Source organism: Sinocyclocheilus anshuiensis, unplaced genomic scaffold, assembly GCF_001515605.1.
Source record: "Sinocyclocheilus anshuiensis isolate Anshui unplaced genomic scaffold, SAMN03320099.WGS_v1.1 scaffold423, whole genome shotgun sequence".
Lineage (NCBI taxonomy): Eukaryota > Metazoa > Chordata > Actinopteri > Cypriniformes > Cyprinidae > Sinocyclocheilus > Sinocyclocheilus anshuiensis.
In genome coordinates this window covers 1,084,299-1,100,648 of record NW_015549610.1, presented here as the reverse complement: position 1 = coordinate 1,100,648, position 16,350 = coordinate 1,084,299, and the positions used below count along the sequence as shown (strand labels likewise).

The 16,350-nt window shown below is 38.6% G+C and overlaps 2 protein-coding genes and 1 pseudogene across 3 annotated transcripts in view; all 3 read left to right on the top strand.

Annotated features, from left to right (window-relative positions):
* The first annotated feature begins 1,186 nt into the window (after positions 1–1,186).
* LOC107659203 (leukocyte elastase inhibitor-like) overlaps positions 1,187–16,350 on the top strand; it is a 24,805-nt gene continuing 9,641 nt past the window's right edge. Inside the window, exons 1-8 of one of the 2 annotated variants that reach the window (XM_016448065.1) lie at positions 1,187–1,449; positions 1,536–1,717; positions 1,838–1,975; positions 2,058–2,175; positions 2,890–3,032; positions 3,229–3,396; positions 3,525–3,767; positions 3,887–3,930. In XM_016448065.1, coding sequence (XP_016303551.1) covers positions 1,550–1,717; positions 1,838–1,975; positions 2,058–2,175; positions 2,890–3,032; positions 3,229–3,396; positions 3,525–3,767; positions 3,887–3,901 — 993 coding nt within the window. In that variant the 5' untranslated portion in view covers positions 1,187–1,449; positions 1,536–1,549 and the 3' untranslated portion in view covers positions 3,902–3,930. Of the gene's footprint in view, positions 1,450–1,535; positions 1,718–1,837; positions 1,976–2,057; positions 2,176–2,889; positions 3,033–3,228; positions 3,397–3,524; positions 3,942–16,350 lie in introns of those variants that run through there. The other variant, XM_016448064.1, reaches the window with a different exon arrangement.
* LOC107659208 (leukocyte elastase inhibitor-like) overlaps positions 2,606–16,350 on the top strand; it is a 23,386-nt gene continuing 9,641 nt past the window's right edge. Inside the window, exon 1 of the mRNA XM_016448074.1 lies at positions 2,606–2,750. The gene's annotated coding sequence lies outside the window, so the exon portion shown is untranslated. The remainder of the gene's footprint in view (positions 2,751–16,350) is intronic.
* Positions 4,339–13,196, top strand: LOC107659204 (leukocyte elastase inhibitor-like; annotated as a pseudogene).

The window sequence follows — 16,350 nt, the reverse complement described above, 5'->3', positions numbered from 1 at the left end:
AGTCCTATTATGCTCTTTTACAAAGTCTTGATTTTGTTTTGGGGGTGTACTAGAACTGGCTCTCATACTAGGTTGTTCGAAAAACACATTATTTTTCACATATTTTACATTATTACATCACCTCTCTCCCCAGTCCAAGTAGATATAACTGCAGACCGGAGATCTCCAAAATGGGGCGTGAACTCCAAAAGTGGGCAGAACCTCCAAAATGGGGCGGGGTCTCCTCGCGCAAAGACTTTCACCATTGGCCCTGGCTCCAGCCAATTGTTATTGACATACATTTCAAAATAAAAATTTATAAATTAAACATTGTTTCTAGTTCATCTAAAATAAAATATGCTATATAAATAAATATTCTCCGTGAGAGCAGAGCCCAAAGCTCGTGGCCAGTGGTGTTCAGACTGGAGTGTGAACCTCTGCTTCATGATATAAACGGGAATCACCCACAAGCTCTCCCGCGAGCCGTCCCAGCGCAGTGCAGGGGAACGATTTTACTCTATGGCTTTGTTCCAAGCAACGGGGGCGTCCCATGGCTCGAAATTCTTAGGGTAGGAGGGGGTAGCGACGCTGGGTGTAACTAAAAAGGTGCCATTGTCCAGTGAGGTCCGGTTGGGGAGTTATGGAACTATCTCATATCGCATAATCTTATTAACCGTTTATCTCCTGAAGCATTTTTGTAGCATAGTATAGGAAATCAACACCTTAATTGACAACCAATAAAATCTTTAGAATCAGCTGTGGGGCGGAGTTTGCACTGAAGTGGATTGGGGGAGAATATTGCGCATGGGTGTCATGTGCCTGTCTGTCAATTGGAGGAAGCCACGCCCTAGTTTGGAGCTCCCACCCCCATTTGGAGATCTCCAGGCTGCAGTTATACCCTTCTCGACCAGACAGAGCTGTCGGCGATTCTTCCTATTGTGAAGTCATGCAGTGTGAAACCCTCTGTCACCGATCCAATGTGCAATGTGAACACAGCAGCAACTGAATGCTACCCCAGATAGTCACGCAGTGTGAAAACAACGGCGATCCGACGAGTAGATATTTTAGGCAATATAGAAATCCTGGCCAGGACGCGTCCTGGGAAAATGGCACGTATGGTCACCCTAGGTTAATTGTAGAGGTGGACGGACACTATTGTCGCAACTCATGTAGGCCTATCGGTTGAAAAACGCCTACTATTTGAGAAACGCCCTTTTCGTTCTGCAGACATCCTAACAGCACACGTGGCGGAGCCCTCTCCAGACAACACTCCACCCGACATACAGCAACAACAACACCAAATCAATGCAGCGCACTATTAAACGCATTCTTATTGAACATTTTCAAGATAACTACATCTTTTAGAACATCAAGTGAATATTTTGAACGCGCAGCCTACATATACAGGGGAAGCTGTCGAACCAACGAAGAGGACAACGGAATTATGCCGAAAGGACATCGTTAATAAAAGTAAAATACAATTATACTTAGTGACTTGAAAGAAGGTTGCATAAAGTAGGCTATAATACTCACAATTGTTGTTTTGGTGTTTCTAGCAGTGTAATCAGTCATGGAGGGTCTCTCTCGTGCTAACAGTCTCTTCGCTCTGGATCTCTATCGGACTCTGAGCGAGAGCAACGCTGAGGGAAACATGTTCTTTTCCCCACTGAGCATCAGCGCAGCGCTCAGCATGCTCTACTTGGGAGCTCGAGGAGACACTGCCAAAGAAATGGAAAAGGTATGATGAATAAATACGTTACCATTGGCGCTATTCATTTTAGTCTTCAGTTTTTAGTACATTAACGAACTTAATTTAATCAGATATGTGAGATCTATCCATCTGTCCCTCTCTTTGTAGGTTTTGTCCTTCAGTTCTGTCTCTGATGTTCACTCTCATTTTGAGACCCTCACCTCAACTATCAACAGACCATCAACCTCCTACATCCTCAAATTGGCCAACCGCCTCTATGGAGAGAAAACCTTCAGCTTCTTACCTGTGCGTTTATTCTGCCTTCAGTAATGATTCATTTTGATGCTGTCTGTGTGATCTGAGACACCATCTTTATTTTGTGCTGCAGGAGTATTTGGACTCCACTCTGAAGCTGTACCACACGGACCTTCAGGCTGTGGACTTCATTGGAGCATCTGACAAGTCACGACAGCTCATTAACAAATGGGTGGAAGAGCAGACAGAGAGTGAGAAGATCAGCACCATCAGCTCTTCAACAAATAAAAACCAATTAGATTTGAAATAATAATTTTGGACTTGATACATGTACACATTTTATCTCTTTTTTAAAAACATAAAATGAGCAGCAACACTTGTGTTTTTCAGATAAAATCATTTGCGGACCAGACAGAGCTGTCGGCGATTCTTCCTATTGTGAAGTCATGCAGTGTGAAACCCCCTGTCGCCGATTCATCGTGCAATGTGAACACAGCAGCAACTGAATGCTACCCCAGATAGTCACGCAGTGTGAAAACAACGGCGATCCGACGAGTTTGAAAATCGCGCAGTGTGAACTCGGCATAACCCACTGAGGGTTAATTAGGGTGACCATAGGTGCCATTTTTCCAGGACGCGTCCTGGCCAGGATTTCTATATTGCTGCTGTCTGTGTGATCTGAGACACCATCTTTATTTTGTGCTGCAGGAGTATTTGGACTCCACTCTGAAGCTGTACCACACGGACCTTCAGGCTGTGGACTTCATTGGAGCATCTGACAAGTCACGACAGCTCATTAACAAATGGGTGGAAGAGCAGACAGAGAGTGAGAAGATCAGCACCATCAGCTCTTCAACAAATAAAAACCAATTAGATTTGAAATAATAATTTTGGACTTGATACATGTACACATTTTATCTCTTTTTTAAAAACATAAAATGAGCAGCAACACTTGTGTTTTTCAGATAAAATCAAAGATCTTCTCAAGCCGGGAATGGTGACGGGAATGACTCGACTAGTTCTGGTTAATGCCATCTACTTCAAAGGGAACTGGATGCACACATTTAAAGCAAGAGAAACTAAAGAAATGCCATTTAAAATAAACCAGGTACTTTCCACCTTTTGTTTTAGGAGTGGAACAGCATAAGCAAATTGGAATTAACTTTTAAAACCTTTTGCAATTGATAGTGCTTACCCACTGTTGCAAGAGTTACTTGTAAGTAACTCTTCCAACACCCACACATGCATTAACCAATTTTATATGTTATGCATATTTTGATTTAATGAATTTTGTCTTCAATCAGAATGAGAGCCAGCCTGTGCAAATGATGTATCAGAATAAAAAGTTCCCCTTCAGATACATCCCAGAGTATGAACTGCAGGTGCTGGAGTTACCATATAAACAGGAGGAGCTCCACATGTTGATCCTTCTTCCAAACGAAACTCAGGATGGCTCTGACCCTCTTCTGAAAGTGAGTAAAATTGCCTTTATTAATCTTTTTCTGATCGTTTTGATCCTGTGGAATAGGTCTGGTTTTGTGTATGTTATTTTTCAGTGTGTGTGTGTGTGTGTGTGTGTGTGTGTGTGTGTGTTAAACAGCTGGAGAGCGAGTTGACACTTGACAAGCTGCTTGACTGGACTGAAAGAGACAAAATGGCCATGAGGATGGATATCAGAGTCCATTTGCCAAAGTTCAAGCTGGAGGTTGAGAGCTCCCTATCAGAAATACTGCAAAAGATGGGTATGAGCTCTGTGTTCCAGGAAAAAAAGGCTGATCTGACAGGCATGAGCAGTCAGTGTGGGCTCTTCATTTCAGCAGTGATCCACAAAGCATTTGTTGAGGTGAATGAGGAAGGCACGGAGGCAGCAGCAGCCACTGCAGTCTGTTTGCGTGCCTGTGCGTCCCGTCGACTAGAGTTTCAGAATTTCACAGCAGATCACCCCTTCATGTTCTTCATCAGGCACAACCCCACTAACAGCATCCTCTTCCTTGGCAGATTCAGAGGTCCATCCTAGAAATGTGTTACACCCAAATGAAGAATTGTGTTTTTGTCTGAATATTGTATCAAATAAATAAACTAAACAACATATACATTTGTTCTTGTCTTCACACATGGCATTAGGAAAGTCAGGGAATCTACCTTTAACCACATCAGTGTTTTGAAAATTATCTTTGAATTGTATGTTTGTCTTTGGTAGTTGTAGATTAAAAAATAAATAAAAAGGGTAAAACAGCACACAAGTAGAGCACAAAATGTGTTGTGTTTTTCCCGTTTAAATTTTAAATAAAAGCATAACTACCCTTCAACAAATAAAAAAAAAAGACATGTTTTTAAGACCAAGATTCATCAATCAATGATGAGATGGGTTATGACAAAGGATTTGTTTACACGGCTTGCACCAGAGAACTTGAAACTGCGGAAACACACAGGGCGGGGCTTCCTCAACAAAATACATCAAGAGCGTCATTACAACATTAAACAGTGCTATTTTTATGATAACAGCTTTTAAAAATGCAGTGAACATTTTAAACACGTTACAATACTTTATAAACGTGTGCAGTTGGGCACAGCAGTGAACCGGCCTGAGCTGTCGAACCAAAGAACAGGACAAACGAATCACTGCGAGAGGACATCCTTAAGAAACGTAAAATGCTACATTTACACTCGTGGCGCCTAACAGTGTTTTGCAAGATGGTTGCATAAACTATTTTAATCGCAGCTGGTTTGGTGGTTTTTATTTGCAGCAGTGTCATCAGTCATGGAGGGTCTCTCTCGTGCTAACAGTCTCTTCGCTCTGGATCTCTATCCGACTCTGAGCGAGAGCAACGCTGAGGGAAACGTTCTTTTCCCCACTGAGCATCAGCGCAGCGCTCAGCATGGTCTACTTGGGAGCTCGAGGAGACACTGCCAAAGAAATGGAAAAGGTATGAGGAACTGATAAGTTGTCAATCTGACATAATTTGTACTAATCATTTCCGTCTGAAGTTTCTGTGTAATTCATACCACTGCATGTTTACTGATATTTAATGATGATGCAAAAACTAACAAGTAGGCTACTAGTTGTGTGTAGCGCCCCCTATACCCTCCTAGGATTTACCTATCCCCAGTACTGTTAGGGTGGGGCACCGGGTTCTGGTAATATCTCTACAAATGTTTCAATTTATTGCTTCCCCAACAAACACAGGACGTTCCCCAAACGTCCCCATTAGGTTCCCATTTGGTTATTTTTTTGGGAACCAAATAAGAACGTTCTGGGAACGTTCCCTCCAAGTTATTTTTTTAAAGGGGTCATACGATGCGATTTCAATTTTGCCTTTCTCTTTGGAGTGTTACAAGCTCTTGGTGCATAAAGAAGATCTGTAAAGTTGCAAACACTAAAGTCTCAAATCTAAAGAGATATTCTTTATAAAAGTTAAGAGTCAGCCACACCTACCTAAAACGGCTCGTTCTAACACACCCGACACGACTAGAAATCAGTGGTTAAGTTGTATTTACAACACTGTTCCAGAACAGTTTAACCCAAATATCCAGATGTGTGCAGCACATTTTATGGAGGACGGTTTACTGATCCTGGGAGAGTTGACTACAACGCCGGCAGTTCTGACTCGCAGTCTGTAAGTATGTTTTCATTTAAAGGATTTGCCACTGATGATTCAAACGCGAGTTTTGGGCAGTGTAGAGTAGTACTTGCTGTTTGTCATTTCTCTGATCACAAATGCAGACAGAGTTTTATGTTTCCGCGGCGCGATGCAATGCAACGCAACGCGTAAAAAGACAGTACAAGTCATTATAATCAGTAATTATGTCCCCACTGGATGCAACAAATGCCTCGTTTGTAATGGGTTTTAATGTTTTTGTCTCGTCGCTCCAGCCGGGACACGACATCACAGTATGGTAGGGGCGTAACATTTCCGTCACACACTTGAGGTATTCGGCCAATCACAACGCACTGGATAGCTGGCCAATCACAGCACACCTCGCTTTTTCAAACCGATGAGCTTTGTAAAAATCGACGCGTTTCAGAAAGGTGGGGCATAGAGGAGAAACAATAATGTACAGTAGCCTATGTGGAAAATAATGTTTTTTTTTTTCCACTTTAAACCGCATAAACATTTCATTACACCAAATACACAAAATTATGTTCTTTTTAGCAGCATCATATGACCCCTTTAAGAACCTAAAGGGAACGCTCCCTGCAGGTTATTTTTAGGTTTAATTTTTATAACCTAAAGAGAACCTTCCCAGAACGTTCCCTGTAGGTTATTTTTAATTTTATTTTTATCAAATAAAGGGAACGTTCCCTGTAGGTTATTTTTTAGATTTTTTCATAACCTAGAGAGAACGTTCCCTGCAGGTTCTTTAGGTGTCATAACCATGTAAACTAATTAAAACTTTGCAGATGTTTCTGATTATTCTAATGCTGAAATGTGTATTTTTTAATCAAACTATTTTTGCAGAATTTCATGTCTGAAATAAGCTTTTAATAAAGTGTAGTCAAGTAGTCAAATCGCATTATAATATAATTACAACTTTATAGCTGAAATTAAGCCAAGGTTAAGTGTAGTCTGAAAAGCATAGCATAAACACTGGGTTTGTTTGTATCTTTCTTTACTGCGCACCTCTTCTCCAGCACGCGCTTTTCTCCTGTCTTCCACAAAGCCGCGCACACGCATAATTAAAAAAAATGAACGGTCATTTCGTTTTACTGACTGATTAGCATTCGTTTATTGAGCTCTTTATTGAATAAATACTTATAATTAATATATACGAGAGTAAATATTGTGATTTCAGAGAGATTTGACACGTCTAATTGAATTAACCGAGTGTTTTTTTTTTACTGACCAAAAGAGAGAAGCACATCATCGTTAATTCAGTGGTAAGAAATTAATGTAATGTTATCCTACTTAAAGTCAAATAAATGTTATTCATTTTTAAATGTCTGGAAAAATAAAATTGACATTTTTAAAGTCATTGTTATTTGGTGCTTAAGAGGCGTAAAATCTGGGTTATTATATTGTACATGGTAGTTATAATAAAGAACGGATAATTCAATCTCATTTAATGCTCTTTATGATGGTTAAATGTGCTCTGATTATCTTTAATGATTAAACAATAGTTTAAAACAAGACATGGTTTGTAGTACAGATTGAGGATATCCGTCCGTCTTCCATGCCGTTTACTAGACGCGGGGCGCTGGACTGACGTACAGCAGCGGTATCAGAGTAAAGAGGTTAGGACAGTGTTTCTCAACCCTGGTCCTGGGTGCCCCCCAACACTGCACATTTTGTGTGTCTCCCTAATCTGACACACCCATTTCAGGTCCTGCAGTTTCTTCTAATGAGCTAATGAGTTGAATCAGGTGTGTTTGATTAGGGAGACATACAAAATGTGCAGTGCTGGGGGGCACCCAGGACCAGGGTTGAGAAACACTGGGTTAGGAGAACGTTCTCGGAACGTAAATAGAACGTTACCTTTAGGTTAGGGGAATGTTCCCGTAACCTACAGAGAACATTCTGGAAACATACCCTGAAAGTTCCTGGAACGTTCCCCTAACCTAAAGGGAATGTTCTATTTACGGTAAGAACTTTCCTGGCTAACCAACAGGGAACGTTCTTGGGAACTTTCCGGGAACCAAAAATTGTTAGCTGGGTCTCGCTAGTATTAACTTTACTTATGAGCTAAGCTATGGTTTATCTGGGTGTTACAGGTAGAGATGTAACAGTATGAAAATGTATTGTGACCAAAACGATCAGTTATCAGTATTGTCACGGTATTGGTAAAATGTGCCGATTTAAAATCAACAACAAATAAAATGACTTTTTGTTTGCATAAACACTAAAACAGTAACATTACCAATGATGTCCGGATTTTAAAATGACAACATGACTGACAAGTCTATCTAATAACATGCATGAAATGTTCAAATAAAACTTTGAAAAGGTTTCATAAAATGGTAAAGCTCACATTTCAGCCTGTAAATCAAAAATGATAGCTGATCTGCTCCATAAATAATTCTTGATACCTTAGCCGAATTGTTTCAATGTGTAGAATTCACATAGGCTTGTTTTTTCATCAATTGGTCAATTTACAGCAGGGCATGCAAATTCTGTATGTTTTTTGGCCAGACAAAAACTGCATATAGGCTGAATGCAAATGTAAGTCTCTGTAAATCCACTCTGACACTAGGTGGCGCTTATGCAACAGCAGTTAGAGCTGTTTGGAGGGGAGGGGACATCCATGGACAAAGCAGAAGTGCAAGCCCGATTAGGACGGGCTTAAGAACACCATATTTAGGTATTACATGGAGCAAAGATGAAAACAAAATGCCATCTATTATTTTCTGAAGACAATCAGAACCTTCTGAGGTACATTCATATAATTAATTAATTAATTCATACATACATTTTTATAATTCCCTTAGCACTCTTTTAAACTAAAAACTAAAACTTTTCACATAAAACGAAGCTACTCTGCATGCTGTACGTGCGCACGTGAGACTGTTACTTAAAATTCTGTTTTATGCTGGATATTATTTATTTATCCTCAGTTGTTCAAATCGCAGTAATCAAATACGGTTTTAATGATAATTAAAATATGACACGATAATACTAACTGGGGAATTTTATCATGATTTATCGTCAAACCGTTAATGGTTCCATCCATCCCTAGTACCACGAAGGGATGGATGCTGTCATTGGACCTACAATAAAGGGATGTCACCACCCCAGGTAAGTATACCCTTTGTTTTAGGTGTAAACTGTAATATAATACAGTAAGTGAACTCGCCAAGACGCAAGTATAGGTATCAAAATGAGATGTGTATTAAATTTATATACTTATCTGTGTAAATACATAGAGCAAAAAATAGAGAAATATGTAAATAGATGTCAATAAATAAATATTCACAGTTTATGACAGAGTCACATGGATTAATAAACATCCAATAAAAACAGCGGTTCACCTTCAGGTATCTTTGTGTGACTTAGTTATTTCAAATATTGAGCAATATCAGTATCAAATGTCAGTCAGTAACATGTATCACAGACTAATTAATAGAGCAAATAAGAAACATACATGGCTTACTTAAGCAGTCAGATTTCAAACACCTCTAAAAGTAATAATTTACACACACGCTCAGGTGCATTGTGGCCAAATCAGAACACAACACTGGCCTCTTCACTCTATAGAGCCAACAAAAGTAATACAATGTACCTCAATCTTGTCTTGAATGCAATCAAACATTATGTGCTGTCCACTTCGGTTCTCACTCCATCCACTGGCAGCAAATGCTTCCAAACTGCTGTCCTCTCTCCCGCGGTGCCAGAGAAACTCCAAATCACAGAGATTCAGAGGATCTACCTACCTGCAGAGTTCAACTCCAACCCTGATCAAACACACCTGTCTGTAATTATCAAGTGCTCCTTCAGATCCTAATTAGTTGGTTTAATTGTGTTTGATCAGGGTTGGGCACCCCTGCTTTAAATACATTTTACTCCTTTAAATCTTTTGGGAGTATTTTCTGAGCCAAATATAAATTGGGATTAATTAATCGACACATCATGTAATTAATTCGATTAAAAATGTTAATTGACTGACAGCCCTAATACAGACACAAACCAGTGTATGTATCCTATTGAAACAGGTATATAAAGATTTATAAAAAAATATTCATTAACCCAGATTTACCCTGGGCTACATGTGCATTAAGTGATTCTTGGTGGTTCATTGTAGAGTAATGCAATGCTTTTTAAGCATTTAGTTTAAGTACAGTACAAGAAATGCTAATATTATATATTAATACTTTACAATTAAAATAACTTTTTTTTTCCACTTTACAGCAGGGGTGCCCAATCCTATTCCACCTGCAGAGCTCAGTTTCAACCCTGATCAAAAACACCTGTCTGTGATTATCAAGTGCTGCTGAAGATCGAAAGTAGTTGGTTCAGTTGTGTTTTATCAAGGTTGGAATAGGATTGGGGACCCCTGCTTTACAGTATTATAGTACAGTAGTATTTATTATTTATTTATTTTGCATATGGTAATGAGATTTGTGCATGGAGGATAACCTTAATTTTCTTGAAATTCAACTCATAATATCATAATGGCAAAAATGTTTATGGTTCTAAAAAATTAACTTTTTTACATTTGTGTTGTGTTTTATTGTGGGGGTGAAGGTTTGGTGGTTTCAAGAGGTTTTGTGAGATTTACTTATCTGTTTTTCTCTTTGTAGGTTTTGTCCTTCAGTTCTGTCTCTGATGTTCACTCTCATTTTGAGACCCTCACCTCAACTATCAACAGTCCATCAGCCTCCTACATCCTCAAACTGGCCAACCACCTCTATGGAGAGAAAACCTTCGGCTTCTTACCTGTGAGTCCATTAAAAATTAGCCTTTAAAAAGCCTTCGACTTTTTGATGCTCATCATGAGCTTTGCTAAATCCATGCTTTGCTTGCTTATCTGTGAGAAGAACATGTATTCATGTGAAATGCACTGACTGTATCTTAAATCTATTTATGTATTTATTTATTCGTATGAGACACTGCCTCTGTTTTGTGCTATAGGAGTATTTGGACTCCACTCTGAAGCTGTACCACGCGGACCTTCAGGCTGTGGACTTCATTGGAGCATCTGACGAGTCACGACTGCTCATTAACAAATGGGTGGAAGAGCAGACAGAGAGTGAGAAGTTATTATATCAGAATGTGAAGGTGAAATTGTGGATAAAAGGTTTAGAAACCGGGATGGGTAACTGCTCCTGGAGGGCCACTGTCCCCACACATTTTAGTTCTAACCCTAGTCAAACACATCTGAACAATCTAATAAAAGTTGAAAGAATTACTTGGAAAATAACAGGCAGGTGTATTGGGTTTTTCAATCAAAACTATTCAACCCCCTGGCCACTGTAATAATTTACAAATGTAAGCTTTTCTAAATATCCAGAGATTTAAAAAAATTACTATAACAGTTTAGTGGCAAATTAAAAGCGATAATGTAGTATTTTAGAGTAATGGGATTATTTTGTAATTAACACCTATTCAACACTGCTGTTTGATCAGAGCAACTGAGAAAAAGGAAGTCTTGCTATATGTAGGATATCATGATTTATTTGAAGTATCAGACCATTTTGGCAAAATTGTGCTACCTTCGATACAGAGACTGAAGCTTGATGATCAATGGACTTTTCTGCAGGACAGCCAACCCCAAACTTGGTTCGGGGATCAGTCATAGAATGGTTTTGAGTGTCCTTATCAGTCTTCAGATTTAATTATTATTGAAAGTAGTTGATGGAATTCGAAGAAAACAGTGGCAACGTGAAAACCAAAGATTATCAGTTGACTACGTTTACATGGACATCAGTAATCTAATAATTTACTTTATTCTAAATAATCCAATATTATGATTATGGTGTTTACACGAGTTACTTTTAGAATATTCCTTTCGTGTTCTCGTTTTACGTTATAGTACATGGTTCGATTAATGGCACACGTCATTACGTCCCCACTGTGACGCCATCCGACGTCCACTCCGGAATTTCACGTATAAACATATAGTTCGTCTTCGTGATGATGCCATGTACAGTTTTGGGTGTTTCATTTTTAATTTTATGAAAGCTTCAAGTGCAGTTAATTATTTGTACGTGCATACAGACAATGGCGGCATTGAAGCTCTTTTATTTGCCGCCAAACGGTTGACCACTGCCGTGTGTGTATCCTGTCGCAAAATGCGGCGAAAAGTCCTACACGTGTTTACATGCACTTCAGTAATGCGACTAAAATAGGAATACTCCACATGTCTTAATTCGATTTCTGTTTACTTCGAATATGACTTTAGCCGGCAATCAAAAATCTGTTTACATGGTAGATTCTTAATCATTGTGTTAATCAGAGTATTGTGTTAATTGGATTATTGTTGTCCATGTAAACGTACCGATCTGGAAGCTTTTTTCAAGTAAGGAATGGGTCAAGAGTGCAGTAGAGAGGTGGCAGAAGCTTCTAAGGACTTACAGATAGCGTGAATGTTTAAAGCAAACAAGTGTTTGTTTTTGTTTTTTTTCACTTTTCATCTGTTTTCAGAATCTAGGGGGTTGAATTATTTTGTTTGCAAATGTATTATTTATTATTATTATTATTAACTTTGTATGTGTGATGGGCTATGTTGATAGGCTATTTGTAATCTGTGAAAAAGATGCAAACATGAAGTAAAATGTGTATAATGCCAATGATACTGGTTTTTGTTTGTTTTTGTTTCAGATAAAATTAAAGATCTTCTTCAGCCTGGTGTGATAAATGGGCTGACCCGACTAGTTCTGGTTAATGCCATCTACTTCAAAGGGACCTGGATGCACACATTTGAAGCATTAAACACTAGAGAAATGCCATTTAAAATAAACCAGGTTTGATTCAGGGGTGCAACAGCATGTGGAAAATTAATATAAAGTCCATGTGTTGAATTTTAGAAGTCATTTTGTATGTACTATGCATTTCTACATTTAATGGCAATTGTCTTCCATTAGAATGAGCACCGGCCTGTGCAAATGATGCACCAGAAAGAAATGTTTCCCTTCAGATACATCCCAGAGTATGAACTGCAGGTGCTGGAGTTACCATATAAACAGGAGGAGCTCAGCATGTTGATCCTTCTTCCAAACGAAACTCAGGATGGCTCTGACCCTCTTCTGAAGGTCAGCAAAAGTGCTGATGGATAGTTTTGTTGATGCTCTTGACTTGATTTTGGTGCGGTTTGTTATTTTTCAGTGTGTGCATGTCTGTGTTTGACAGCTGGAGAGCGAGTTGACACTTGACAAGCTGCTTGACTGGACCAAAAGAGACAAAATGGCCATGAGGATGGATATCGGAGTCCATTTGCCAAAGTTCAAGCTGGAGGTTGAGAGCTCCCTATCAGAAATACTGCAAGAGATGGGTATGAGCTCTGTGTTCCAGGAAAAAAAGGCTGATCTGACAGGCATGAGCAGTCAGTGTGGGCTCTTCATTTCAGCAGTGATCCACAAAGCATTTGTTGAGGTGAATGAGGAAGGCACGGAGGCAGCAGCAGCCACTGCAGTCATTGTAGAGTGTGACGGTTATGTCCAATTTCGAAGCTTCACGGCAGATCACCCCTTCTTGTTCTTCATCAGGCACAACCCCACTAACAGCATCCTCTTCCTTGGCCGATTCAGAGGTCCATCCTAGAAATTTTTTTTTTCTATGTAACGCGCAAATAAAGAAAAGTGTGATTCTTTGAATGTTTATTAAATGAATATCACACCATATACATGCATGTCTTATAAAATTGCATGATTCCAGATCACTTATAGAAATTTTAATTTTGAATGTCAAGGAATCTGCTTTTAGCCTACTGTAACATCCTGAGTCAGTGACGAGATGGGTTGTAATGAAGAAGTGTTTAAGTCTGTTGTTGCTCATAGTCACACCATACATTGAACTTTACTTGAAACAGAAGACACACATGCAGGGCCTCCTTAACAACATACAGCGTAAGGCAAGCCATTTTAACATTTAATCCTTAAAATATACTAGTATCTGTTTTCATGCTACTAGTACTTATTTTATAGCTACTAGTATTAGCTACTATCAAGTATCTACTGTAAAGTTAAATTAAAAATCTTACTAGTAAAATAAATGTGTACTTGTGTCTATTGAATAATTACTATGAGCTTATCAATAAGTACTAGTATCTTGAATACTAGTATCTGTTTAATAGGTATGAGTAAATAATAAATAAATACTAGTATGTAATAAATACTATGTAATTAATAAATACTGTTTAATAGGTTTTCAAACCTGTACTGGAGCACCCCCAGCACTGCACATTTTGTATGTCTCTCTCATCTAACACACCTGATTCATCTCATCAGCTCATTAGTAGAGACTGCAAGACCTGAGTCAGTGGTCTCAAACTCAATTCCTGGAGGGCCACAGCTCTGCAGAGTTTAGCTTCAACCAGCTCCAAATCACACCTGCTTGGAAGTTTCTAGTGATACTGAAGGCCTTGATTAGCTGGATCAGGTGTGTTTGATTAGGGTTGGAGTAAAACTGTGCAGAGCTGTGGCCCTCCAGGGCTGCATTCCACTTCACTTTTAGACACACGCTAGCTAACTTCCCTAAGCACTTCCCCTCGGGGGAATCACCGCTGCCATTTTGAAGTGCGTTCCACTTCGTGAAGTGAATGAGGGAAGTTTATATGGACAGACAGACCCTCGACCCCTTGATTTTGACCGAGGGAGCGAGTCTGATTCATATGCACACTTCAGGCCACACCATAGACCACAATGCAACACGATTGTGACGTCATCACAGATCGCGTTTAATTTATCCCCACCCCAAACAACTCTATAATATATAAATGATTTTGTTTTAACATTTATAACAGCCCAAGCATACCTATATACATATAGAATGCTGCACCAAACAAATTCGTAAGGGGAAAAATGTAAACAATAAACCAGCTCCATAACGGATTCTAAGTGATCAAGGGCTTAGGACGTTCCAGTTCAGCCCATTCCAAGGGTTCCGCCAGAAGTTTATTTTTTTATTTTTTTTTATTATGCCATACATCAGAACAATACAACGAGAAACATTCAAATGTAAAAGAAAAATAGCAAAAGATGAACAACATTAATATATTGCAACAAAATATAATAGACCAAAAAAAAAAATGCATGTCACTTTATACAATAGCATACCTGCTTACAATATAATGAGTTCTAATAGCCGTTTTACTTGTGCAATTACAGGTACAACTTGACCTTACAATACAACTTGAAATCGTTTATAAAATGAGAAAAGTTTGGTTTGGAGCCTGACCACTTCATTTTATGAATATGAAACTTCCCCATTAAAATTAACAATTGTATGAAATATGCTTTATCTTTGTCAAATCCATAATCACTGAAGTATATTATTATTACATCAAATCCACTCAACTGCAAAGAAATATCCAATATTTTCTTAATAAAAAACTCCACATCAATCCAAAATATGTTTGCATGTATACAGTGAAAAAATTAATGAAAAATAGTTTCCTTTTCACCTTTACAGAAATCACAAGAGTAATCAATTTCTAATTTAAAGCGTTCCAGCACATGTTTAACTGGATATATTTTTTTGCATTATTTTAAAAGAAACCTCTTTTACTTTGTTATTAATATAGAATTTGTCTACTGTTCGCCAAGCTTTACGCCAATCCACATCTCCAAATGCAGAAGACCAGAAAAAGCGAGCTGGAGGATAAACAATGTTATTAAGTATATTCCTAATATAATTATTTGAGAGTCTATTTTGTATAATATTTGTGTTACCAATAAATATTTTACTCTTGCTCTCTTCAAAATTCAAATCTTTCTCCTGTGATGCACTTCTGAGAAGGATCAAAACTTTTTGAGGGATTGCATTACAACTGCAAATTCCTTAGGTCTAACTGGTATTTTAAATTTATTAAAAAATTCCTTATATGTTAATAAAACTCCATCATTGTTTAGGAGCTGGCTAACTACTATAATATTGTTTTCAAACCATCAAAATATAAAGATTTATTTTTGTATAAGATGTCTTTGTTGTTCCAAATATAGTACTTCCTTGGTGAGAAATTATGTTTGTAGGCCAGAGTCCATGCCATAAGAGCTTGTTTATGAAATTTTGCAAGCTTGTATTTTTTCAACTGAATATTGCACTTCAACAAAAATTCGAGGCCACCCAATTGCTTGAACAGATAGTTGGGAAAGGAGTTCCAAATACTGTCTTTATTTTTTAAATATTGAATACGCCAATTTATTTTAAATACATTGTTTAAAATATCATAACTCAACACGGTTCCGCCAGAAGTGAGCGCTCATGCAACGTAATCAATGACGTTCATCCGAGTAAACGAGACGAAGGGAAGTTTGCGAGTGAAGGACTTAGACAGTGTTGCCAATTTAGCTACTTTGTAGCTAGATTTAGCGACTTCCCCGCCCCTTTTGAGACTTTTTTCAAAAGTTTAGGGACAAATATAATAACTGCTTGGACAAACCTTATCCAAGTTCTCATCTTGCCCACTGATCTACGTTCATCTTTATATAGATCAGTGAATTCGCCATTGTGATGTCATCTAGTGACATTTAGCTACCAGTTTTAGCTACTTTCAATTGAAAGCAGTTGGCAACACTGGTTCAAGGGCATAAAAAAATGAACTGGAACGCAGCCCAGGAATTGAGTTTGAGACCAATGGCTGAGGTGGATGTGTCAGATAAGGAGACATACAAATCGCCGACAAATGCCCGACATCGGAGGCAAATCGGTGCTCGTTCACGCGAGAGACAATCACACAGTGTGAAATATCAAAGACGCGATCGGAGGGAATCGCCGACGCCCGTGAAATATTTGGCATGCTAAATATCTGGAGCTGTCGGCGATTCACAATCACAC